This window comes from Telopea speciosissima, chromosome 3, assembly GCF_018873765.1.
Source record: "Telopea speciosissima isolate NSW1024214 ecotype Mountain lineage chromosome 3, Tspe_v1, whole genome shotgun sequence".
NCBI classification, from domain to species: Eukaryota; Viridiplantae; Streptophyta; class Magnoliopsida; order Proteales; family Proteaceae; genus Telopea; species Telopea speciosissima.
This window is the reverse complement of record NC_057918.1, coordinates 3,142,638-3,170,066: the sequence shown is the minus strand read 5'-3', so window position 1 is coordinate 3,170,066 and position 27,429 is coordinate 3,142,638. Positions and strand designations below refer to the sequence as shown.

At 39.4% G+C, this 27,429-nt stretch overlaps 3 protein-coding genes and 1 non-coding gene across 5 annotated transcripts; 2 read left to right on the top strand and 2 right to left on the bottom strand.

Moving 5' to 3' along the window:
- Window positions 1-827: 827 nt before the first annotated feature.
- Window positions 828-3,179, bottom strand: LOC122655524 (pentatricopeptide repeat-containing protein At3g62890-like). The gene has a single exon (XM_043849714.1). The coding sequence runs from the start codon at window positions 3,159-3,161 to the stop codon at window positions 1,233-1,235; it is 1,929 nt and encodes a 642-aa protein (XP_043705649.1). The 5' UTR covers window positions 3,162-3,179; the 3' UTR covers window positions 828-1,232.
- Window positions 3,180-3,474: 295 nt separating this feature from the next.
- TRNAL-AAG lies at window positions 3,475-3,555 on the top strand. Its single transcript has one exon. It is a non-coding gene; the product is annotated as a tRNA-Leu (tRNA).
- A 5,560-nt stretch (window positions 3,556-9,115) lies between these two features.
- On the top strand, window positions 9,116-9,622 carry LOC122653944 (zinc finger protein SHOOT GRAVITROPISM 5-like). The gene has a single exon (XM_043847907.1). It carries the CDS (start codon window positions 9,116-9,118, stop codon window positions 9,611-9,613), a length of 498 nt encoding a protein of 165 aa, XP_043703842.1. The 3' UTR covers window positions 9,614-9,622.
- A 155-nt stretch (window positions 9,623-9,777) lies between these two features.
- Window positions 9,778-21,984, bottom strand: LOC122655526 (alpha-ketoglutarate-dependent dioxygenase alkB). Of its 2 annotated transcripts, none has more exons than XM_043849716.1 (7): window positions 21,812-21,984; window positions 21,565-21,716; window positions 17,474-17,829; window positions 14,601-14,739; window positions 14,331-14,397; window positions 14,117-14,238; window positions 9,778-10,115 (listed from the first exon to the last, which is right to left on the bottom strand). In XM_043849716.1, exons 1-7 carry the CDS (start codon window positions 21,916-21,918, stop codon window positions 9,976-9,978), a joined length of 1,083 nt encoding a protein of 360 aa, XP_043705651.1. In that variant the 5' UTR covers window positions 21,919-21,984; the 3' UTR covers window positions 9,778-9,975. The 2 variants fall into 2 exon arrangements, with proteins under 2 accessions (XP_043705651.1, XP_043705652.1); XM_043849717.1 differs by lacking the exon at window positions 9,778-10,115 and adding an exon at window positions 11,193-11,328.
- Between the last annotated feature and the right edge of the window lie 5,445 nt (window positions 21,985-27,429).

Genomic DNA, 27,429 nt, shown 5'->3' with positions numbered 1-27,429 from the left:
AAATTCACTTTTTTTTATAGTTTTATATGACCCGATAACAAACCGAATACAAGAAACAATATAAAACCGAAACCAAATCAAACCGAAATTGAACTTTCCTTACTGGTTTGTTTTCGATTTCACCATTCCCACACCGAAACCAAAACCAACCCGAACCGATCGATTGACACCCCTAGCAAGTAGCAATCATGGATTTAGCGCATCTACCGATATGGGTCAACCCGGCTCAGACAGTTTTGACCGATAAAAAATTGGGTTTCTTGACAGCTTTACTTCTGGTCCATACGATTCCACCGCTAGGGGAATCGATCAAGTATTAGGATAGGTGGTTAGCGATACCAATACGGATCGCCCAATCCGTACCACTACCTCAACCTATGAGTGCAGTTTCTGTTGTGCTTTGACCCTTTCTTCCTAAGAGTGATGATGTAAATCTCAGCCGTAAGCCGTAACATTCCATCCTCTCAGACTCTCCAATTCTCCATACGAGTAGGCAAAGAGTCAAAAGTCAATATTGTTCTACTGATTCTGCCCTGACGCTTAGAGAAGAGGTCCACTAGGCATTAGAGCTGATTAGCCTCACTGAAGACAAACTTGAGCTGAAACTGCTTTAACTCGGGACAGCTGCTTCTTAACCATCTACCATGTCTTCTTCCAAGGAGCTTGCTTGGACTCACGGAGATGGTCAATGGCAGATCAGCTAACCAATTCCAACCGTTCCATAATGGCTTGAATCTCATGGTTGGACGACAGAGATACATACACTAAAAAGATCCATCACAATTTAAAGCCGCCCCCAATGACCATTGAATCTTAGAATAGGGAAAGTTTGAATCTTATACTTCTCAAGATGAGAACAGAGCAATACACGAAGGAGAGTCAGGGGTCCTTAACTGAGAGAACCATCTGTATCAGCTGCTAAGGCTTCCTCTCCAACCTATTCAACAGGTACCGAGTCCGATCAAGTTGTGCTGAGTTTAGCTGTGTGTGTTTGGTTGATCCATCATCCATCAAAGTATCTAATCCACCTAGCATACGAATGAACAATCATGAATGGTACTGGCAACATGGTTAAATTTGGAATGGATTCCCCCCAAATCCAACAGAAGTAAGTTTTTGAACAAATGAAGATCAGTCAAAGGATTTGTAAGTCAGAGCTAATTGAATGACAAACATTTTATGTCATAAAATAGATAAAACATAATGAAATATACAGACTGAAACCCAACTGATTACCAAAAATCATGACAAGAACAATAACCCTCCCTAAAATGGTGAAACCTACTCCCATCCCTCACAATTATCTCCCTCTCAAACACCTTTGATATCATCTTGCTCACCTCATGACAATCCCAACAAACCCTTAAATTCTTTACAATTCTAATGCAATCACCGATCTCAGTAACCAGCATACCAAAAGCAATAGCCAGCCTCTCACTGTGCTCCTTGATCACATTCTCCTTTTCCTCCTCCTGGATGTCATGCAAGATCGGTGAAATGTCAGGCAAATAGCCAGACTCTGACAACCGGTTTGTAATCACTTCTAGCATCTGGTAAATCTCTGGAGATCGTTCATGTTCCTTATCCCCTGCGATAAACCGATGAACCTTTCCCTGAGCTTCAATAAGGCTCCATCCTGCAACTTTATTTGCACCTCGATCAACCATCATTCTGCGTACTCTGCTTACGTCTTCCCATTTCCTTGCTTTGGCATAGATACTAGCAAGAAGCACATAGTGCCCATCATGGGTAGGGTCCAATTGAATTAGCTTCTTACCAATGGTTTCACCCAACTCTACTAAACCATGAATCTTACACGCCCCAAGCAGTGTTCCCCAAAGCACCGGGTCTGGTTGAATAGTTATCTTCTCAATCAATTCCAGGGCTTCAGCTATGAACCCAGCACGTCCCAACAGGTCAACCATGCACCCGTAGTGCTCCATCTCCGGCTCAATGCCATAATCCTCTATCATTGACTTGAAATAGTGCCTACCCTCATCCACAAACCCTGCTCGACTGCAGGCATTCAAAACACCCACGAAGGTTATGTTCACTGGCCTGAATCCCTCACTTGTAAACCACCGGAAGAGTGCAAGAGCTTCCTTCCCAAGTCCGTGTGCCGCTAATCCACAAATCATGACGTTCCATGACCAAACATCCTTGTGGGCCATTTTCTCGAAGATTTCTTTGGAGCGCTCAATGCAGCCACATTTTGCATACATGTCAATAAGAGCTGTGTTGAGGGAGACACTCATGGGGAAATTTAAGGACTCAATGGTTGAGTGAACCAAACGGCCATGCTCAAGCAGACCCAATTGTGCTGATGCGGAGAGAATGGTAACCAATATAGCCTCGTTGGGCCTTAACTTCCTCTCTCTCATCTCTCTAAAGCATTCCAGGCCCCTCTCCAAATGCCCACCTTGGACATGACCCATTATCATGGTACTCCAGGATATCACATCTTTCTCAGGCATTTCTGCGAACAGTTTTTCGGCAAGACCCATCTGCCCATCTCTGGCATAGGCAGCAAGAATGCTATTCCACGTGACCACATCGCGTGATTGGGAGTTCTCATCGAATATATATCTTGAACTTTCTGTCCTGTGGCAAGCGCTATAGAAGTGAATCAATGCGTTTCGAACGTAGACATCGTGGGCAAATCCAAGCCTAACGATGTGGGCGTGGATTTGAAACCCTTCAACGATTGCCAAAGCCTTACTACAAGCTTGGAGAACGAAGGGAAAGGTGTAGTTGTTGGGCTTGGGGAGTAGACTGCTACGACACATATCCACATATAGAGTAACGGAATCATGTGGTGTTTCGCCCTTTGCTAAACAACGAATCATATTGTTGGTTGCAAATATATTAGCATTGTGGATGCGTCGGAAGACAGCGAGGGGATAATCAGAGGAGGAGGTGGAAGATGGGGATAGAGCCAATGCGGCAAGGAGGTGACCCATCATGGTGGCATCGTCTGCGAGGCCGGCGGTGACAGTGAGGGCATGGGCTTGTTTGACTTGTTGGAGTGAAGGAGATTCTGGGAGAAGATACAGTGGAGATTGGAGGGTGGTGGCTATTGAGTAACGACAAGTTTGGGTTTGAATTAGGAGATGATGACAAAGGAAGGAAGCGTTTTTAGCAGTCGAACGAATGGAAGGCATAACAACAGCCCATCACCCCGGCGGTTAGCTACACGATGGGTGACGGTTTTTTGTGACCAGAAGAGGTGGGCGGGAGTTGGGAGTTGTAGGAGGTGGGGGCAACAGAAAGGGTGGGCAGAAAAGGGCGTAGGAGATTCACGAATGAGGCGCGGGAGAGAGGAGGGGTTGGTACGTGATGATCCATTCTCGAAGAGGAAGTGGGGTGGGGGCGGGAGTTGGGACCCGGGGTTGAGACTTAGACAACACCCTAGAGTCCAGAGACTTTTCAAGTAATTTTAAAATAAAAATGTTTAGTAAGATTAGTATTCAAAATGTTGAGATGGCCGAGTTGGTCTAAGGCGCCAGATTAAGGTTCTGGTCCGAAAGGGCGTGGGTTCAAATCCCACTCTCAACATGATATATATTTTTTTACCCAATATTGGGTTTCAATTCAAATTTTGTTATCAACAAATATTTCCGGTTAGTGATTTAAAAATATTTTGAAGTATTAATTTTTAGGGAGAATGTTCTCTGTGCCGCAGCGTAGTCTATGCCCAGGCACATGGGCAATCTATGCAAGGGGATAGAGTGGTCATTGCGCCCATCGCCATGTGCCTAGGCGCAGGCTGCACTGTGGCACAGAGAACAACGCCCTTAAATTTTAATAACTTATAATTGTCAAGCATTTTGAGCATCCTAATCATCCGTGGACCATCTTGAACCAATTTGGAAGCCAAAAAAAAAAGTGTTGAGACAACCATTGGACATCTTTTTTCTGAGTAATACAACTATTGGACATCTAGAGCATCTCATTAAATGTCCCCCACCCCCTTTTTTTTTCTTTTTTCGATCAAGTAAAGAAAGTGCAGAACAATATCACATGGGCTACAACTAGAAGGGGTAGGTGGAGGTGGGGTGAGAGAGAAGGACAATGCAGGCACACCATGACACAAAGGCCACAACTTCAAGGGCGGAGAGAGCGACAAAGATCACTATCTGATTAAAGTCATCAAGGTGTATGCAACATGATTGGAACCCCCAGGAGTTCGGGACATGACTCTTGCGAGGTGTTCCCGTCGGAACTTGAATTTGTCACGTAAGTAATGAGACCTGTACACCACAAGCTAAGAATTGAGCAAGAGAGAGGGTCAAAATTGGCTCTGATATGGACTTTTCAATGTCAGAGCCATAATCCAAGCAATAACAGTAAGAGTTGGGAACTGAATGAGTAGTCTTTTTTTTTAGTAGAAACTGAATGAGTAGTTAGGTGAGAGTAATAATGCAATTAAACATCTCGTTACCTTGTACAATGCCCTTATATTTATAAGATGTGAGGTGGTAGAAATGGGTATCATGCTGATGAAATAATCTAAATTTCCCTGTGGAAGGTCGATCTCCTGTCACAGTAGCGGTTATGTGAGGAGAGTTCAAGCTTCAATGGATGTCAACAGTATTCACTACAATCTTCCACTTTGATTGAACCTTATGCCACATGTCAATCAACCATAGGTGAGTTGTCTTTATGTATATCACAAGGTAATGCCATAAACCACTCGGGCAAGAATCCATTGGCCATCTTGGAGATTCCCTTCAAATACTACTTAAGCTGATCTGAATTTTGGGCAAACTATTATTTTCCCAAATTTTATTTTCACAGTTACTAAGATCATAACCCAATCAACAGACCTGCAAGAGTCGGTCATCAATGGCCAAAATCTCACTAGGACTTGGATCGAGCAAAAGAATACCCACACCGGTTCAAGGTTGATTAATGGGTTTTCATGATCAAATCGGACCAACCCAGATGTGGACAATTCAATAGCCCTTGCTGCCAGGTTCAGATTTCAAAAGTGCAAGAGGGCTCAGTGGGAGACCATTTATAACATAAAATCAAAAGCCAAAAAGCGATCTCCATCACACCTCAATTCAAGTGGGGAGGAGATATTTTCATTTTTGTCAAAGCTGACACATTAAGACACCCCCAGCCTAATCACATGCCTAGCCTAGATGCCCACCACTGCCCTTTCCTTTTTCCATAAAGTAAGCTCCTCGTGAACCTCGGGGCATCTTGGATGGACAAATAGATCCTAACAATTAAGTTTACCCTAGTTAAGGGAATCAGTTTTCCTTCACCCATGGTGTTGACGGTTGATGGTCATTATCAGGAAACATTAAATGGTATTTTGGATCTTCAACAAATAAAGAGTGGGGATTCATCGAGAACTCTTTTCTTGGTTACGTGTATCCTGTTATTTAGTGGCGATCATATATGGTGGTGATTCGTAGGAGAAATTTTGGAAGAGTATTTGCCTGTTTTATTGTCCTGTTGTGTAAGCAAGACATAGAAGTGAGTTTTAGGGAATTTTTTTTTTTTGGGGGTTAAAGATTTAGGGATTTTTAAGTTACGGTTTTATGGGGAGAGTTCTTGCTATGATTTTGGGGTGTTCTTGGATGATCTCCATTATATTTTTTTCCATCACATAATGAATCATCTTCAGCTTTTTCCGTGGTCGTAGCACATCACATTAGTATGTGAATCACGTTAAATTTTTATGTCAATTTTGCTCTAATTTTTAAAAAAAAAATTTTGTTTCTTAGTATTTGCGTTAACAATATTTGTGAATTATTGAGTAAGTGAGGGCATGAAGACAACTACTATTGCAATTGATTGAAACCCTTACAAGTTATTATGGGATCAGCCACAATATCATGGCTCTCTTTGTAGTTTGCACAATGGTTTGTCATCGAAGGAGATGTTTAGGTTTAGCTTTCATCTTTCAACCTGAGGTCACTAGGGCACCTGTTTAACTTTAACTTTCTTACTTGACCTGACATGAGGAGGTAAAGATAAGAGTATCTTTCAGCCATGGTGAAGAAAGAATTTCTTGGCCATGGGCATCAATACCATCATATCACAAAGGCGGATGATAGTTTCCGCTTAACTAAACGAATACAAATATTTATCACATGGCCGATTTTTTATGTTTAAATTCTGCAAATATATTGACCACAGTATCATCCTTAATTTTTTGAAAATTTAAGCCTAATATGATCTTCCCTCATGGTATTATGTTTGTTAGCTTTATAATTAGTTGACATTAACTTGGCCAACTTTGAAGCATCTCAAATTTCACATTTCTATTGTTGAAAATGCAACATCCATACCTATTAGTCCCTTACAAGTCCTGATCAACTCCATGTACGTGTGGAGTGTAACGACTCTTTATGTATGGTTTCATGACATCACATGTCCTTTTTCTTCTACACACGCCTCTCTAAATACTCTTAATGGCAGCATAAAAGGGTATTTGTGAAAGCAAAAGGACAAGTCATCGCAAAACCATATGTGAAACCTCTTGACTATTATGGTCACAAGTGATGAGCTTGAATCACCTACCCCATACATGTGCGCTTCATATACACTTTCTCATATGCATGTAAAACTAAAAGAGTTTGAATCACTCGCACAGGGTTAGGTGATGACATATGTTCTACTTACTACTATTAAAAATGTATGAAATGATATTTACAAAAACAAAAAAAGATACATGTCATCATCTAAATATAAGTGAAACATAAAGGTGATCCAAATGCCCAATCCTAAATGTCTGCAAGGAAAAAACCTACAATACCTAAAAGATCACCTTAGCCTTACCAAAAAAACAGAGAAAAAAACAATACCTAAAAGATGGAGTAGAACCACCCATGATCCACCCTACCTGGTTTACCCACACACTTGTGGGCCCATATAGACCTGAAATTTAGACTTTTATCTCATAACGTCGCTCTTTCTTTTTCCAGTTAGGTATCTAATAAACTTAATTTTAATACGAAAAGAGTAAAGTTGAAAGAGCTGGCATATTAATTAGCCTCCCATGTATCCAAGCTTACGCATGCATCTTTGTTGCTTTAATCATGGAACCCAAAACGGATCCAATTCGGCAGCCAATCTACTATTTACTATAATCCACACAAGTGCGCTAGAGAGGAACCGGATCTTGACTGAGAAAGAATATTTCAGGCCTTCATAAATAGGGTTGGGAGGTAATGATAACATTCATTATTCTAAGAATCCAACCATAGCATCAAATCACCTTAGACGAAGAAATCCTCTCCAGATAGCGTTTTTTTTCCCATAAAATATATTCAATGCACCTGTTCATGGTAAGTTGGATACATGAGGGTTGAGATTTTGGGGATAGATAGATCACAATGTCCCCTATTCCTGAATCAAGTATCAATCCCCAAACGAAATTTGCTAAATGACAAAATAAAGCAATGAAAAAATAAGAACATCCAATACTTGTCAAGTACCAATATGCATGCATAAACGTATATGTTGTAGAAACAAAAACATATACATGATGCAAAAAACACAACAAAACAAAAAGAAGAAATAATCACACAACTATGATGCAAGGATATACGTGTTTCAACAAAGTACTTACATTCACAATAAGATGAATGTAATTTCACTATTGATGGAAAAAAATGTTACAAGCTCTCTTTCTCATGTCTCTCTGTGTTTACAACGAATTCTCCATTACCCTAATAACCCACATCGCTACCACTTTATAAGGATAACAAAAAGATATAATTTCCAAGCCTAAAGTTTTAGGGGCTTTCAACAACCCTTTAGACACAGTCCACAACCCAAACTTTAGAATACAAGACATCAACCCCCATCCCCCACCAATGACAAAGAACCATTTACTGGAAAAAAAAATGACAAAGAACCAATTGATGGTTTTAATATTCACCCAATGATTTAAATTAGTCGAGGCTAATCCTAATTCCGACCAATCCGGCTCGAATCAATAGGTTTAGGAATTTACAAACTAATTCTAGGCATTTTTATGCTGGTTTTGATCCATAACCAATTTTGGGTTTTTGAACTCTAGACACACCACTTAAAACAGAAAAAATTCCTGCAAACCAGGCAACAATAATTTTCCTATTATCCATAATCCTAGGCGCTGAAATGAAATAATCACCTTCTCCTATGGGTTTGCAAATGCCTTTTAGATTTTAATATTATATTAAAAGGAGAGAGAACACTATCTAGGTGCTTGCCTGCACCCATATACAGGAGTGCAAAATGACCATTATGCCAAAAAAATTCAGAGAAACACGGTAGTCATTTTGCACACCCCTGTATATGACAGCAGAAGTACCGCACTACACACACCTATTCTTATATTAAAACCCCTTTTAATAATGAGATTCCATTTCGACACCTGCGACTATGGTTTTGTAGGAAAACTGTCCCCGGTCCCAGTCATTGACCTCAAGTCTCCCCTTATAGGGAGGGGGGCTGAATGACAGGTCGATCATTGCTGCTAATTCTAAGATTTCGTTGCACGTGCGAAGGTAATAATTACGCACCTATATCCTCATCTTGAACAAAAAGCAGAAAAAGGAAATTCATTTCTTTTGATCTCTCCAAGTGCAAGTCGGCAAGTGTGCCACTCGCAAAGGCAGTCACTAGAACCCAAAAAGCCACTCATTGCCAAATAACGGGATCCGTTTTCCCCTCACCAAAATTTCCAATTCCCTTGGAGGCTTGCCTCACCTAAAACCGTTAAACGGGACAACGGAGTACGCCAATGACGAACACGATGGAACGATTTAGTAAATAGAGGGGCACGATAGGTCATTTCCCATGAGGAGGAAAAAGAGAGAGAGAGAGAGGGCGGGAGGTGCTATCATACCTTCATCAACATACCCCTCCTGAAGAAGCTCTTCATCACCAACATACTCTTTACCCTCATTACCCATCCCCACTGTTTAACCAGACAACATGAGGATATTTTTGTCAGCTCAAGGGAACCTACAAGGTAAAGATGGGTATTTTGGTAATTTCATCATCACAAGACTGGTATATACATAGACCAGTTCTGCCACCCAACCCAGCTATCTCCCTCACCCTTTCCTTCTACACTCAGCTCCCCCCTCTTCTTCTCCTTCACTCTCCAATGGGAGAAGATGATCAGAAAGAATTGCAACTACTCCCTTCACTCTCTTCAACACATCTGTCTGCCTTGACGTCGGGTTCTTCCGGCAGGTCCTCATCAACAGCCTCTGAATCTTTCCATGGATCACTTGACCTGCAGCTGTCCATGAGCCTTCGACCCTTTCGACGGCCATCTGATAGGATATTGGCAGGACCCCTCCGTGAGCATGATCTTAACACAGACACCAACTTTAGCTGTGTTGAGGTTATGAAGTGGCAGGCTGCTGAGCAAATTCGATTGGCTACCATGGAAAAGGCTTATGCAGACCGAGTGAGGGAGCTAACGAGGCAGGAGATGGAATTGGCACAATCAGAATTCGCACGGGCAAGACAGATGTGGGAGAGAGCCCAGGAAGCAGTGGAGAAGGCTGAGAGAATGAAGGAGAATGCAACCCACCAGATAGGCACTACGTGCATGGAAATCACTTGCCATGCTTGCCGGCAGCGGTTCCGACCTTAACTGTCAAGGCTCAGACCCGGAGCTTGGCTCAAAACATGGCCACGAGGAGTAAGTCTTGTAAGTACACATCTAAGTAAAGATGGCTGAGATGCCAGCTCAGTTTGCCAAATCCCTTGCAAAGCTGAGCCAGATGGGTGCCAATTCATCAAGTCTTCAAAATGAGCCATTGAATCCTGCATCTCATTGAAAAGGAAAAGAAAACAATAGAATGACAAGAAAACTTCAGCAGTGTCTGCTATGAAAATTAAAAATAAGTGGGGGCCTTTCTTTTCTATTCTTTTTTTCTTTAATCCGCCAGATCAGGGAAACAAATCTCACAATTGATAATGGATTTTCAAAATTTTAATGAGAAAGTATTAAACTTAGAAAACTTGTCTGATATTGATATTGATTCTCGAACTCCTGATATATTCCATGAGGCAAAGATCATCTTGGTTTGACAAATGCATCACAAAAGGAGCAACTTCAGCATTTGCTGTGTCTGTGAAGATCCGAGGTACCCCTACAAAACAAGACCAAGGAGAGGTAAGCAAGCCATGGAAAATATATGAAGGTTGAATCAAAACCTAAATCAATCTACAATTAGAAGCATGAGTTACAAACTGCACTGTAAAGGACAGTGGGCCAGAGATTTGGCTTCATTAAGTCATGCATCTCAGTGAGTTATTTAGGCATTGCTTAGAAGTTAATTACTTTTTTTGTGTCAACCAGTACAAGAGTACACATTTACTATTCATTATGAGGAGAAAATAGACAATCAAGCCACTCATTTGTCATTATTTGGAACACAGAGCCTTCAGTACTGGAACTAGTCTCAACCATTTCAACTTCCAGCTTTCTCTACTCTTTGTATACTTTCCCCTAATTACAGATTTTACAAGTCTCAAACAAATTCTTAAATGGAAGGAAATTTGTCTCTCATTGGGGACTCTGATCTGCTTGGGAACCCCTAAAATGCCCGTAACTAGCTGGCTATAATATGATATTAGTTTAGTAAGGGATATCTAATACAAAGTCTTTAAGTTGTACACCCAGGGGAAGGAATGTATATTTAACTCCTTTAATTTCAAATATACAGTTGAAACTCAGGACTTAAACAAATGAGCTTGATACAGTCAAGGCCCAATTTCTGAACCTTGATGTAGATGGAATGGGCAACTAAGCCAAAAGAAAAACAACTGATTTGTCAATATCAACTGATATCTGTACCCAATCATTTTCAGCTCACCAACTTTTGCACGTTAGAGACCCAACACCCACTACCCATGTTCTGGGTCAACATAAAGGGATGACTAAAAGGAATAGGTCATAGCACTAAGAAGTATCGTAACTTTCAAGATGCCACAATGCCGGGCTAAGATGACTAGTCAGCAAATTCTTATCCTTAACTCTAGAAAAATTATCATAAATGATGACTTCAATAATGCACACATTAGATTCTCTAAAAAGAAGATGACATGGTCCTCTGGTGAATAGGGTCACAAAGTTTAAATGATGTCCAGAGAAAGCATGCATACACAAAACAAGATATGGAGTGTACAAAATAAAGCATTCTTGAACCCAGTGAAATTATTTGGTACTCCATCACTTGATGCCAGAATCTTCCACCAAGGTTGCTTAGTCCACTTCAGGATCTCCCCTTTGCTCTCATTTCAGCTTTTACCCAATTATTGCCATCATGATTTTTCTTAGACCAACCTTCAGTAAAATCGTGGTTGTTACCAATTTAGGATCTCATATAATAATCTATTCAAGAAGACATCCATTAAAAGAGAAACTATAAAGTTCTTAGGTTTATCTGTACAGATAACGGATTCTATTTTAAAAGAGACAAGGAGAAGATGCAAACTGGTTCCAAGTGAGCTAAAAATAGCCAGCATTCTATACTCAGGATTTCTATACCAAATGATACGACCCTGGAAACAAAATTTTCCTTGCAACCCCCAAATGGCATCAAGTCAGCAACTCTTGGACTCTATATCAAGGTGTTCATGATGAAGTCATAGCTTTCACCTCCAAGACTAGGCGGGAAAATCTCCAAGGTCACCTAGATTCTGGGTGAAGCATCCTATCATTGAGCAAGCTGTGTCCTCCTCAACTATAGATGACAATACCTAATCATGAGTAAGCCACAGTCTAAGAAGCAATGCTTGATTTCCATGGCGATAGAGTCCCTTTGAAGTTTGAACAGCCCAAAGAAGATATACTCCAAGTGCTGAACTCTTCTTCAAAATTACTCTAATTCCATATGGGCTGGGGTTCCCAAGAGAGCAACCATCAATGTTAAATTTGTGGCGACCTGAATGGGGACCCACTCCTTATAAAAATAAGGGAATCGGAGGATAGATGAATGATCACAGGCCCAAGAAATGTAGTTCTGACAATGGTTGTGTATATAACCACAACCATTTGCTGGTGCAAGCTCCCCCATGGCAAGTCTTTTTTTTTCCTTTCCTCCAAAATAGACCATAGTCCAACAATCTGTTATATCTCTATAAAATAGCCTACTTACCAAACAGGACAAGTTAGCCAGCCCATAAAAACCAAGAATGTCGAGGAATGCTAATCCAGTCCAAAGAGGCAAAGAACTCAACTAGTCTTATTCCAACTAAATGGTGTTAGCTACATGAGTCTTGTTCTGCTATCAGGCATTTTTGAAGTCACACTGAGGTCATCTATGCATTTTCTCACTACTCCTGCCACTAAGGAGGAATGAGATGTTCAAGATCACTATCAATTCAATAAGTTTCAGCCCAATTGCATTCTGCCACATGGGGACATGAAGCTTCAAAAAGTGGATGAAATGCAACTGAATGTATGAGGGCTAAACCGATGAAAATGCAAGGTTTAAAAATCAAAATAGACGACCAGATGGCTTAGATGGGACCTTAAATTTGAGATGTGGTTAATACATGGGATAAACTACCCTTCCAACAGTTGATTTTACTGAGCTCGACCTTCACATGGCAAGGAAAAGGGTGGCTGTGTAGAGAATCTTATGTTAATGTCATGAAGAAAATATTTGCCTAAATTTAAAAAAAAAATACGTATATGAATTTCTCTTCAGAAAATGGTGTGTTTGCACGATGGGTAGCAAGGGAAGGTTGCATCAGGTTGGTAGCCAGCATTCAGAAAATCATAGCAAAACATCTTTAGCATGAGTACTAAGAATCTGTTGCTGTTAATAGAGTACAATAACAGAAAACGATTCATGTACCAACCCTAAATGTTTGGTATAAGGCTAGAATGCACTTCTATTTAAGAACATGAAAGGCAAAGCTCCCCACTCTTGCACCCACCTGGTCCAATATTTTATGCGTCTTGTATCCATGACCTATGATATACCTGAATCCTGATAATGTGAGCAAACTTTGAAGGACCCTATGACTTCAATCCCAGCCAACTGTTCCCGAGTCTCCCTCTACCAAGACACTATGGAAGACCTCTCTCAAAGCAATCTCCAAACCCATCTATAGTATAGAATCTCAGCCCTCACAGAGTTCACTTCCCCAATAGCTGCTGGATAATAAGCTCCAACAACAGCTCCTTCACTAGTTCTTAACACTCCACAGACCCCTGATAGGCCAGGTTTACCTAAAGAGGTCTTGTTGAAATTATGTTTGTTTACTCCTATTGGTGGACTCCTCCAAAACACCACACTTCACTCTCTAGGTATAGAGGATATGATTATGTTGTCCCAAACATCAAACAAGAATGAGGGCACATTTGCCATAGCCCAATGAGCCACCTTCACTCTTTCCATGATGGAGTCCACTGAAGAGAACACATCATGAAACAGCTGTGCGTCCCTCCTCCCAAATAGACCACGGAACCTTCAATAATGTAGCCTTCCAAAGAAACCAAACCCAAACTCCAAAAGAAGCAATTTGCCAAAACTACATCTGCCCCATCAAATCTTCAGGAAAAGTCCAATTCATATTTAACATCGAGAGGAATTGGAACCCATCTTTGCAAATACACATTCAAGGAACAGATGGTCTATAGCTTCAAGGTAAATTATTTAGACCTAAAAGTTTCTACCATTACAATCTTGACAAACCCATTGTCAAAGGGCAAAAGACTGAGAAAGGAATTTTCAGCTTAGAAATCCATCCACTATAGGTGGTACATATAGAGACATGCAATGACAAAATACTAAAACTACAACACACCGTTGCATTGCTCATTTTTTATTGACAAACAAAATAAAAGCAAGAAATTGGATGCATGTGACTTCAGATCATCAGGTAAACTCATTTTCGAAATCAAAGGTTACTGAGAAGGATCAATCGAAGGGTAGTCTTAAGTCCAAACAGCCCATGGATTAACAGGTTGAGGACCTATGTAAATGCTGACCCCACAATGTAACCTGATACATAATATTAACTTCTTCGAGAGTAACATTATAGAAGAAAATGGGTTCCAGAAGAAAGACTGCAATCATTTTCTCCCATTTGCCAACATATCTATCATGTTCTAAAAGAGCTGAAAGGTTATACTAACCATGGAAACATTCCCTTGCTTCTCCAGCCATGAGTACAATATCACCACTTCGAAGGAACATTGGTGTTGGAGGATCCTCCCTAGACTTCCCCCCCAGTAGAAAAATAGCCTTGCAGCCCAAACTGAGGAATAAAGAAATAAATGAATAAATAAATATTTACAGACCCCAAAACAAAAATTTGGAAGTGAAAAAATCTCTCATATAGCAAAATACCTGATGCTTACTATAGGTTTACTCCAATCTGCTTCCATGTCATCTAGGTGGCCTCCAAGCATGTCCCCTGATGAAGCATGAAATGTCAAACGCAATTATTACAACTAAGACTAAGGAAGAAGTTGTCATTCATGGGAGCCAAACAACTCTTAAAAATAATCAAGCAATATATTATCTTATAAAACACATCATTAGCAACATAGTATTTGCTTTACCTATCAATATATATACCAATTAGGTTTGAAAATGTCTGAACCATATAGTGCATACCTAAACCAAAGTAATTAACGATTGCAGCTTCAGGGCAGAAATCTTCCCCTGTTGGCATAGCAGGTACTGCCATTCTTCTAGCAAGTTCACAAAGTGCCTCTGGGATCTTGTTATGTGGGAGAGAAACATCGTAGTTCCGCTGCACCATGAACATGTAAAGAACAGACAAATCATGAGGTGTATCCATCACTGAATTACATACATGCACTGATGCTCACATTCATAAATGTCCACTTAGGGGCATGGGTTCATGATTTTGTGAGTCCTTGATGCAGGTAGAAAGAAGAAGAGGGCAGGGTCTGGTTCCTCATTGAACCAATTTTTACCCAAATCAGGCCATGCATGTGATTGAGGATAGTTTGTAACTTTTAATTACTTTTTATATTTGGGAGTTTAGATAGAGTTAAATACGTAGGAGCGTCTTTATTTAGTTCCTTGTTTGAGTTATCTTCCAATTTTCTTGTTTCCATATTAGAGTCAATGTCAGCTGGTAGCATCTAGTTGTACATTGCAATTGGTATTCTCAGGGAATTGAATGAAATGAAAATTTGAGTTTGAGATTTCTCACAGGGCGTGAGTGGTGTGTGCTCTTTCCTCTCCTTTCTTTCTTGTTCTCCCTGGTTCAACCCCACCATCCTCCCACCTTCCAAGGTGAGTTCTCCTTCTTCCCTTCTTTTTCTTGTTGCTTCTTATTTCTTTATTCTTTTCTCCCTTATTTCATCTCTTTCTCCTTCCTTTGTTCTGCCGACAAGATTTACAGTCTCGCAGTGTTGATCATCTATCTCCCTCATCTCTGTCCTTTTCCTTCCTTCCTGGTTCTTCCTTTCTTCTACCACTCTTTTTCTGTCCTATTACTCAGTTTCCAGGTGGTATTGGCAGCCTCAAAACTGGAGTTTGAACTCTTTGATTCGCATTGGATCAGCGTGTGATTTTAGAACATAATTCCTATGATATAAATGAACCATCTTGCAGAGTTTGGGATCGAAATTGGATCTCAGTTGGACGTACTAATCAGAACTTCAGTCTTGGTTTCGAGTCTACCACCTCTCCTGTATTCAGAGATTTATTTCTCATTTAATGGTTGATTTGGCCTGCTGTAAATCATTCACAAGAAAATTAAGGGTTAGGGATTCCCTCCTGAAATTTCACATTGAAAGAGTTCCATATAAGGGAGTTATCCTACCAGAACTGAGGCTGGGTTCCACAATTAGCATAGGAGTTCGTGAGGTTGAGGGAGGTGCCCTTAGTTTAAATTTCTCATCTTCAGTTATTTGCGACTATGCTCTTACTTTTTAAGATGCTTTGATTCTTTTTTCCCTTTCATTTTAAGTTACCAAAATACCCCCACTTACATATTCGCTTCCATTTAAGTCCATGATTTTGTTCCCCTTCACTTGTTAGTCCTAAACTGTTCTTCATATTTACCAAATTGTCACTTCCTTATGAATTGGTTTTCATTATTTGAGTGTGCCCATAAGCGATCTGAACCAAGTTTTTGGAACCCCGGATTGCATTAGTCCTCCCAATAATCAGCATGTAGGTGAACATGGTAAACCTTCATAGGAACTTTTTATATCCGTCTAATTAACTACTCACTGATCCCTTGTTTGTATTTCATAAGTTTTCTTAGCATATATGACAAAAAAAATAAGAAGTTCACTCAAAACCCTTAGCAATATAACATCTTACAAGAAGTTTTTTTTTTTTCTTTTTTTTGGTCTGATCTAACAAGAAGTTCACTTATGTAGTTTTGTAATTATCTCACACATATCCTGGTGGTTAACTGACAGATACATGTAATTCCACTTCCATGAAAAAGTAATTGACTGCTCACGAATCTTGCATAGAAAAGATTCTAGAGTTTGTTATAAGTAACTGAAAAACTTCTCTGACTGCTATCCAAATCAAGGAAAATGGCACAAGGCCTAACTCAATTTAACTACCAAAACAAACTAAAGACCATTTTGATCTTTGTTTGAACATAAAGTGAGCAATTCATAATGCGAAGGCCTAAAATAAAGTCAAATACAACACCAAACAAAAATTTTAAACCCAAAATCCAAAAGATACATCTGACAGTTAAGTAGGAGAGTTACCTATATCCTAGAAATTGTGGGGTGCTACAATAGTGTGAGGATGGGTCCACTAAAATAAATCCCCTGATCTCACGGCATGGATCTGTCTTACATTCCACATCAATGATTTTATGTTTATGACCCTGAGACCGTTTTATTCCCAGATTTAAAACCCCTGATATCACTTCTTGTATCCATGACATACACTGAAATTTATGATGTCTTATTGAATTTCCTGGTCTTTGTACAGGATAAAATCCTGAAGGACTTGACCCAAGAGATTGATGAGACAGATCATACAAAATGTTTGATTATTGCAAAGATTATCAAACAACGTGAAGAAACTAATTAATCTGGCTCAGACAGCCATTTCTGTCCAATATTAGGACAGATGATCCATATGATGCTTCAGGGTTGCGACAAAACCAATTTGACGAGTCCAATCTCACTCTTTAATGTTACTTGAAAATGGATATAATATGGGTGCAGCAAAGATTCCATTTCTTGCATTCTCATTGGATTATATGACATGTCAGACACGAGTACAATTCATAATTTGAAGTTCCAAGTAACATTGTTCCTCAGCGGTACCGATCGAACATTGGACCCAGCATCCTGTATCCTCTCTATTTCTCGATGTTTTCCAAACTCATAATAATCTAAATCGAAAGTCAACTCTTTTTAAAGTCAACAATAACATTAGTTGTTAACTTAACCATCTATAAGCCTCAGATTACTTCATCCTAACACACTAACTTACATGAACAAAGAAGTAAATCATTTAAGATGAATACTGACCTTTGACCAGTCAAATTGCAGTCCAAGGGTACTCCACCTCAGCTTCCGCAAAAGAACAGATGCTGCAATTGATTTGCTTGAATCCCCCCGTGGTATTCCAACAGTTCCATCACAAAATTGCCACTTAGACTCTAAATTTCTGCCACCAGAATAAGGTCCAGGTGCCCCATCACTGGCCAAATTCCCAACCTCAACAAATACCTTCTTATTTTGGGCTGCAGTAAATAAATCAGGGATAGGCCCATAAATTGCATTGTGGTTCGTTCTGTTGGGAGGCTGTGGGAAACTTCTTAAGCTCTCCTTAATCCAATGGCATTGTTCTTCAATACTCAATGCTTCTGGAATAAAATAGAATCCTGCAAATTTTGAAGTAAGTACAAAAATCTCATCCTAGATGCTATCAACAAGATCTGAACTAAAATCACAGCAGTTATTGAATAGCGGAATATATCTACCAAACTATAAAGACAAAATTTCAGTGGACAATATGAAAAACTAGTCGCTACAGAATATCTGACTCAAAAGCTTTATATAGTCCTAGCCAGAGTAAAGAATTCAACAGAAAATCTGAATGACGAGCAGTTGTAGAGTATCTGATTGACAGTCTTAGCCCTCAGAGATGCCTTGACCAAAACTCTTCCCTAGAGAAAATACTATGCCTGGTGATCCATTTCCTTACTCATAAACATATTTACCAATGTTTTACTGTCTACATAAAGAAGACTGATTCAATGTTTATGCCCACATCAATTGATCCGTTTTTTTTAACATAGCCGATCCACGAGATGGCTGGTGAAGCAGGCAGACAATATATTTAGTAAGCATCCAAATCCTCTATGGTCATCGTCCTTCTGGCCACTTCTTGTGCCCTTTTCTATTGGTCCACACCAGAACCTGGAGGTCCCACAACCTAATGATAATGGAGTGTTGTTTTCTACTAGCATATTTTAATATGGGGAGGGGGGGGGGACAAAAAGGAAGGGTGTACCCAGTGCACAAGGCTCCCGACACTGTGGGGTCTGGGGGGACAAAAGGAAGAAAGAATAGAAAACATTTCCTATTCCCTATCCCAGACTCCCCTCATCCTCTGTTTCTCTTCAGTTCACCTTTCAACCTTGAATCTAAATCGATATTATTGGGCGACTTTGGATAAACCCAACACTGATGATCATTCACAAGCTATGTTCTCAAGATTCCATCCATGAGAGAATGAAAGCTTAAAAAAAAAAAAACAAAATTAGAGAAAGCATATTTTCCATATAGATGAGAAAAGAGGGAAGTTAAAAATGAGGAAAAACAAACGGGGGCCATGCAAATGGAGAAACTTTTCTCCAAACTATTTTCAGCATCTCTTACCCATGAGTCACTTATCATCTTATTTCACCTTCTCATACCATTACCTCTCTTCCTCTCCATTCAACAAGAAAATCACAAATTCACATACATGGTCAGACTTGATGAAAGAAAAAACCTTTCCAATATCGACTAACCTTAACGGATTTGTCATGATACTTGGTTGGGTAGTAATTACTCAAGTGACGTCTACCGTCTTAAGAATTATTGGAAAGCCATCCATTAACATAGTAGCTGATTTTCCATTACGGCATAAGCTGGTGTTTCTCATATCACTACATTGTGATAAGTAGACTGCTATTTCTAAGGCAAGAGGCAAACTATAATGGAAAGAGAAGACATATACGCCTTGGACATAACTTGGTGAAGGAATAAATAGATGGTACCATTGTTATCGATTTATATAAAGTCGTGAGAGGAATGTAACACACATGCTCACAAAAGCCTTGGTCCTCCAATGTTATATATGTTTCATCTAAAAGAACGAGCTTAAGGCCCATGACATAAGTCATGTGATAGATACCCTACCTATGTGAGAGGAGATCCCTAGAATTAGCTTCAAACGATAACAATAAAGTCACATGATGACTTGTCTAGTACTACTATTGTTAGTTCATTCTGGTTAGATGGGAAGATAGTATTCACCACAATGACTGGAGGATAAATCATAGGACTCTTAATCAGCCAAAACCCAACAAAATGAGAGGGTGTGTTGATTGTGGCGCACACTATGTGCTGACCTAAGTGGGTGTAGGACCTACCCATGAGAGTTTTAAGGGCAAATTCTCTAAACATCCATGATTTTGAGATGTGGCCAAAGCCAAAACTATCCACATAATCGAAGAAGTCACTAAAGAATCGAATGGTAGAATGTGGGTGGAAAGTCAGTCAGCTACACCAATGTGGAAAGGTTTAAGAAATTTAACTTCACCCATACTCCATAGCGTAGCTTATCAGACATAGTATAGATTCAAGTCTGAAAAGACATTTGCAACGATCTGTTCTACTATTTCTAATGTGCTCAATTTGGTTTGCCGGTTGTTTTGAATATTTTGAATCATGTGGGGGATTGTTGGGAAAAAAAATTTGGTGAATGGAATAATGGAATTTTAAATGCATTTAAAATGACGATTCAAAATATTGGTTTTATTTTGTAAAAGGTTTGTTAGGGGATTATATTTTTTCTTAATAGACATCTAAATGACCAATAGATATGGCTATTGGAAAACATGAATGGTCAATAGACATGTCTAGTAGGAAAAGACATTGTGCTTGGGCTTGTCTTTTGGAGGCAACCCTTTGTGGTGCATTTTCCTCTCCTATATAAAGAGGAGGTTTTTCCCATTTCTCTAACAATTTTGAGAAACAATCCCAAATTCAGTTTTCTCTTAATCTTGGCTTTAACTATTCATGGTTTTGTCACGTCCAATTTAATACAACTCTAAAGTGTTTCAAGTGGCCCGGTAAGCGAGTGCAACGATTACTAAAGGGGTCTGCGGGGCTGTTTTATCTTGGAGGCTAATTCATAAGAACCCGATTGCACCATAGAAGGTCTACAGTCTTAAGGAGAGTGACCAGTGGCATGACTCAGTCCCAACGATTCCTTAAATTTCTTCACGTGTTTTCAGGTTTGTGACGCTATGTATGGTGCTTGAGTTTTCCATCGTCAATCATGTTAGCTGTGATTATTGGAAGACATGTTCGAATGTCAACAGACATGTTGTTTGGGCATTGTCTTTTGGAGACAACCCTTGTTGGTGTTTCTTTCTCTCCTATAGATAGAGAGGAGGTTAAGCCCATTTCTGTAGGAGAAGTTCTCACTCTTTCCATTGAACAAAGGAAAACAAGATTGTATAGATGAATCATGAAACATTCAATCACTGCATCTCTTACCCATGTTGGTAAAATAAAATAAACTAACAATATAAAACCAACATGTGAAACAAAACCAATCATTGCATACAACCAGTCCAAAAATCACTTTTCAATGATCAAAATTAGAGAAAGCAAAGGTCGTACCCAATGCACGAGGCTCCCCCCCACTCGGGATCTAGGAGGGTCATAATGTATGCAACCTTACACCCCGCTTCGCGGACAGGCTATTTTCCAACTCAAACCCGTGACCACTAGGTCGCAATGGAGCAACCTTACCGTTGCGCCCCCTATGGTGTAAACCAAGTTATTGTGAATCAGTCTCCGAGATAAAGCAGTCCCACTAGCTACTCTAGCAGTTGCTGCATTCGCTTACCGGGCCACGTGGGGACACTTCATAGTTGTGCTCAATTAGACATAATAAAATCATGACTATTGAAAGCCAAGATCAAGAGAAAACATATAATTTGGAATTGTTTCTTAAAACTGTCAGAAAAAATGGGCAAAACCTCGTCTTCAAAGGACAAGCTCAAGCACCATTCCTTTTTCCATAAAGACATGTTTGTTGACCATTCAAACGTTTTTTTCCAATAGCCACACACAATTAGTCACTTTGATGCAACTTTTTACAACCAAAAAAAAAATTCAATATTTTGAATCATAATTTTAAACGCATTGAAAATCCCAAAATAGTTGGTATCTTGCAAGACGTTACACTGCAATACATTCGTTTGGCAATCTCATATACAGTTCTAGGTTTCATTCCACACACCCCTCCCCCCCTCTAAAAATTCAACAAGGAGTAGAGGGAGGGCGAGACAAAAATAACATCAAAAAGAAGAAACACACTCATATACGATTTTTACCAGGACGATTTTCGAGACAGAACACGGGATAATTGAAGTCCGACTGAAGTTTGATGATTCCAGGAGGTTTTAATCCGTTCTGGTTGAAGGAGTCGAGTACAGACTTGAAGTCGATGACCTCTGACAAATCCACTTGTTTAGGTTGTTTTTCCCTGAGCAAGTTGAATAAAAATTGAAGATGGTTATAACCAGAAAGAGAGAGGGGAACACGAAGAAAATATGCGGAGGGAAGCTGAAACTGATAAACCTCTTAGAGGACTTGGTGTCGTTATTGTAGTAGAGCTTGTATTTTTTCTCAGCTGTCCTGAAAGCGGTTCGCTCCGAATCGTCGGAGACTCGGCCGGCTCCATACATTTTTTACGGACACACACGATACAAATGTTAACGCCTCTTATTTCCTTTTGCCCATCGCAGCCACCGTGCCCGTGGAACGATCGACGGATCCCAAAAAGCAGACCGCCTAATTCCCAGCAGGTAGAATTTACCAAAAATAAATAAAAAAATTCCCAGCAGGTAGAGGACTTGATTTGGTGGCTTTGGGAGTTTTTTATGGGTTTGGGTCCGGAACCAGGAACATCCAGAATTGACATTCTAAAACCCGAATTGATCCGTTTCATTGTTAAATGGGACGGTTTCGGGTGTTGGTCTTGGAACCGATTATTAAATCGGAGCAATTTGGATCCTCTGCTACCGCCTGCCCATGTGGCCAGTGTGCAGCCTCACACAGGCAAGGCGTGGATCCCACCAAGACAGGTGTTTGAACAGTGGGTATGGTGGTCATTTCGCTCCTGCTTGTGTGAGGTTGCATGTCGGTCGCACGAGTAGGCGACCAGCAAAAGATCCCAGTCCTAATCAAAGAGGATGGTCAAAACTGTGTTTTCCAATTGAATTGAAAACCAAAAGACCAATAAAGATCTGTTATGATCTAATCCGATATAACGGTTTAAGACACATATTTACCTATGGGCAAGAGAAATCTACATGGGCGTGTGCCCTTATGCTATCATAGGAGCCAATATGAGCACACAAGCAAGCATCAAGGGGGCTAGGATTTCTGCCTTTTCTCTGGGGCATATCAGTCATTTCGCATCCCTATGTCTACATGCAGGTTGTACACTTCTAGGGTACATTCTTTTCGTTTACTTAGTTATTGGCATGGTTCAAAATCTCGCGATATTTCGCCGAAATATCGCTTAATTTCGTATATCTCGAGCTTACCGAGATGCGAAATCAGGTCGAAATGAAAAAATACCATATTTCGTCGATATCTCGTGAGATATCGTGAGATATCGACGATATCTCGTGAGATATCGACAATATCTCGATATCTCGTGAGATATCGACGAAATATGGTATTTTGGCTTAAAGTGTCACGTGAAGGGGGGCTTTAATACAATATTTCGCAAATTTCGGTCCATATTTCGACCGAGAGCTGCATTTGCTAAGGAATTTCAGTCTTTTGCCTATTCTTCCACTCTTCCAAGCTCTCATCCAACACTCTAGCCATTGTTCAAGCACATTGTTGTCGGATTTTCGCCGGTAAACTCATCGGAGGGTCATCTAAGCTCATCATCCAAGCTTTTTTCCACTATTTAAGGTAAATTCTATTCCTCTAAAACTATTTTTTTGAAAAGACTATGTACAAATTTTGTTGGATGGTGATGATATTAATATATGTTAGACACCGGAGGCCGATCTATAGCCTCACAGTGTCGAAATTTTTTTTCCATATGTATTTATTTTTTTTTTTTTTCTGGTTTTAAAAATTCATTTTCCTACAATTAAAATAGGAAATAATTAGGGGTAATATGACTTAGATGGTAATGAATTAAATATATGTTAGACACCAATGGCCGATCTACGGCTTCACGGTGTCGGATTTATTTTTCTGCTCTTAAATAATTATTTTAATTTTCTCACATACCACTCCATTGGCATCGGATTATGGTGCATCACAACCTTACGATGGATATAGATATGGATCATCATCATATGGGCAGTTTAGTGGGGTAGGGGACTATGACTACCAGTCCCAGTCCCAGGGACATACTGGATCATCTTTTGTAAATAACATCTTTGCATACCCTAGCGGACCTAACTACCAACCTCACCACCATACATGCGCCAATGCCATCGCCTCTTGCCTGCGCGCCAACATCATATCACAAGGATCATCTTCTTCACTTGGATCGATTGGTAACCCTAGTTTATATCCTAGGATAGGTTACCTACAAGATGTTGATGATTCCATTTACGTGACACTTGTGGATGACTACACTCGTTTCTTCTCCGATTCTATACCGTGGTCCACATATGTCCTTCAAACAGAGAGCAATGGACGTCGACTCAGCGAGGCATGAGTGGGATTGATCCAGGAGAGGCACAAAGAACTACTATTAGCGTTAGCACTTGTAATTTGTAACTTAAGTTGTGATTTCATTGATCTATGAACTTGTGAGTTGTGACTTGTGAGTTGCGAGTCTTGTGACTTACTAACTTTGACACTTAGTGTATTGCCTTTAAGGCTTTAAGCGAGTTATTGAATATTATGGAGTTTATGAGAATCATGGCACTCATCAATGTGTATTGGCTTTAACTTGATATGTGATGAAGTTAAATACTATTATTAAATATTAACTGCCTAATCTATGTGTATTTAACTATTTATACATTAGGGTCGGCGACCGTATGTCAATCAAGGGTGCAAGCCCAAAACACCAATTTGAATTCACATTTTTACAATTTTATGGTTTAAATGTGTTTATTAAGCTTAAATAAGGCTGTCCATGAAGTTTCAGGCCTAGATATGGCCAAAAACCCCCCGAGATGGACCCCCGAAATATTGCAGAAAAAATGCAATATTTCGGTCATATTTCGCGATATCTCGGATATTTCGGATATCTCGGTAGGCCCGAGATACCGATATATCGCGAGATATAGTACTATGGTTATTGGTTGGAAAGTTATTTGTAGAATAATTTTGGATTTATTTGAGTGTTTGAGACGTTGAATGCCCAAACCATTAGGCTATGTTAGGAGGATCTCACTCTGCACCAACCCTGACGGGAGCTAATAGGGTACAGCCTAGCAAAAACACCCAACAACAAGGGGGGATATGGTCATTTCATAAGAGGGCCCACTTGGGTCCCACCTATGAAATGAACAAAGCCACCCTTGTTTTGCTGGAGTGGACTTGAAGTTAGGATGCCTATAAAAAAAAAAACATTATGAAACCAAAATCATGATGATATAATGATGGGAAAATTACGTCCCCCTCCCCTGTACCTTGTCCTAATTATGCGTTCTTCCTTTTGGTTTTCCCATCTTACATTTTGACCCCTCATGGTTGACGGGTGTTGGTAGTTAATGGTTTGACAAGACAATATTACCCTTTACTAACAAATTAAAACTGCATTTCTAATTTTGCCCTTTTCATCATCTTCAACCTAAAACACCCATATCTTTCCTACTCCATTGCCAGCACCACCACCACTGCTGCCGCCGCTGCCTCCTCCACCACCACCACCACTGCCGTTGCCGCCTCCTCCTCCTCCATCGCAAACAAATAAGAAGAGATTAGAGGAGAAAGAAAGGGATATCGATTGGTAAAAGATCACTGAAGGTTGCTGCTGGAAGGACTAAAACATTAGAAACCCCATCGCTGTTGCAACCTCCGTCCTGCTCACATAAAAAAACTGTGGACCTCTGGTTCTGCCCACCTTCTGTGGTAGGAGGGGTGGGTTGGGTCAGGGAAGGGATAGTTGCAATTCAAGACTTCTAGGGACCCAAAAATATCTGCTTTCCAAATTTCGAGTGCCTTTTATCTTTTGGGAGATTGGGATTGCATCTGATTTGATCTAAAGTTTTGTGTTTCTGGGCAAATTTGCTTTTCCATTTTTGAGTGCTTCAATTGGAGAGCTTGAAGAGTATCAGTTCTGGTGAACCATGAATTGTGCAACCTTAATCTGAACTAAAATCCATGAAATCCTAAAAACGTACTGTCATATCCATCTGTGAAACGTCCCTTGCTAGTAAATCTAAGAATGTAGCATGAGTAAGATTCAAGTGAAAGTAGTCGGGAAGGACATGGATCAGGAATGAAGTTGCAGCCGAGAAACTTAAAATCGAGGGGGGAAAATATATCATAAGCTAAAATAGTATAGGAAACTAGGGGTGCAAGTTTGGCCCTGTTGGCTCGAACCCTCCCTGAGCCCGAACAGGGCCTGGGCTAAAGATTTCTAGCCCTGAGGGCGGGTTAAGGTAAAAAATGTTGGGCCCTGAGTCAAGGTCGGGTCGGGTCCAGCTTGAGGCCTCGGGCTCGGCCCGACCCTGATTTTGGCCCTCATTTTGACCCTGAACTTGACCCTAATTTTGACCTTGATTTTGACCCTGATCTTGACCCTGATCTTGGCCCTTATCTTGACCCTGATTTTGACCCAGATGATGACCCCTGATCTAGACCCTGATTTTGACCCTGATTATGTATAATGATAATATGATATTCTATTATATAAGAAATTATTAAATATTAATGTAACAAATAACAACTAGGGTTCATAAATTATCCTGTTAAGTACATTTTATATAATTATATATTATATATATTAAATATATATCATATTTATATAATTATATATCATATATAATATATGACAATATGATATATTAAATATATTAATTCAGGGTAATATGATATATTAAATATATCATATTTAAATATATTAATTATATATTATATATATTAAATATATATCATATTTTTATAATTATATATCATATATATCATATTCATATAATTATATTATATATATATATATATATGATAATATGATATGTTAAATATCATATAAAATATAAATATATATATTATATTTATATTAAATAATTGAACCAGGTTTCACAATGCAAAACAAAAACCAATTCAAGTTAATTAATTTTTAGATAGGGACAATTATTCCAACATGATGCAAAATATTTTGTCCAAAAACCTTCCCGCAAGGCTGCAATTAGGGCTATCCAGCCTTTGTATTTTGTTTCAAGAATTTTTTTTATTTTTTTTCAATTAAAGAATGGAAAGTGGAATAGTGGATGATCCCATGAATCTCACACACAGGAAATCTGTACGGCTGCATTTCATCAAATGGACATAAACCTTTAAAAAAATAGTAATTATTTAAACTTTAAAATTTAAAGCATAGCTGAAAAATCGGGTTTTGACTTGGGGCGAGTCATCAAAGTCGAGTCAAAATTTTGGAGAACCTTGTCAAGAATCATGTAGACCGTAGAAGTGCAAAGTTGGTACTTTGTAAGCTCTGTAGTCTATACTTTGTAATTTCGTAGACTAGATCAGGGTAAAAAATGACGAGATTAGGTCATTAATTGTCTGAATTAAATAAGACTTGGTATTTTACCTTAGTCATGATAAACTCGGTAAACGACCAACAACAACGAGGGTCATAAATTGTTCAAGTCATATAATGTTATAAATATAATCATATATGATTATATTTATAACATTAAAAAATAAAAGAATGTGACTCATCTTGACCAAGTTTTACAAGGCTGACTCACTAGGTTTTTTTCTTTTCTTGAAAGATGAGTCATGTCAAATAAGACATGATTTTCCTACTATATTAAAAAAAAAAAAGAAAAAAAAAAAGAAGAAAGCGAAAGAAAGAAAGAAAGAAAGAAGAAGAAAAAGAAAATACATAAGAAAGGTGAGAAGTCAAGAATCTTGATCTACAAGGCGACGCCTAGACAACAATGTCGTCGGTGAAGAATCAGAGCTTATCTACAGTAAAATACTAAAATCAAACCATGTCAATAGAGAATTGAATTAATAAAATTGTGACTTAGGTCGATTCA

Bases quoted from the DNA above. Each gene is read 5' to 3' on its own strand.
- LOC122655526 (XM_043849716.1), bottom strand. From the start codon at position 21,918: ATGTATGGAGCCGGCCGAGTCTCCGACGATTCGGAGCGAACCGCTTTC. The intron at 14,398-14,600 runs GTATGCACTATA...ATGCTTCATCAG, and splicing joins CGTTAATTACTTTGGTTTAG to GGGACATGCTTGGAGGCCAC. The intron at 10,116-14,116 runs GTTAGTATAACC...CTTGTTTTGTAG, and splicing joins AGCAAGGGAATGTTTCCATG to GGGTACCTCGGATCTTCACA.
- LOC122653944 (XM_043847907.1), top strand. From the start codon at position 9,116: ATGGGAGAAGATGATCAGAAAGAATTGCAACTACTCCCTTCACTCTCT.
- LOC122655524 (XM_043849714.1), bottom strand. From the start codon at position 3,161: ATGCCTTCCATTCGTTCGACTGCTAAAAACGCTTCCTTCCTTTGTCAT.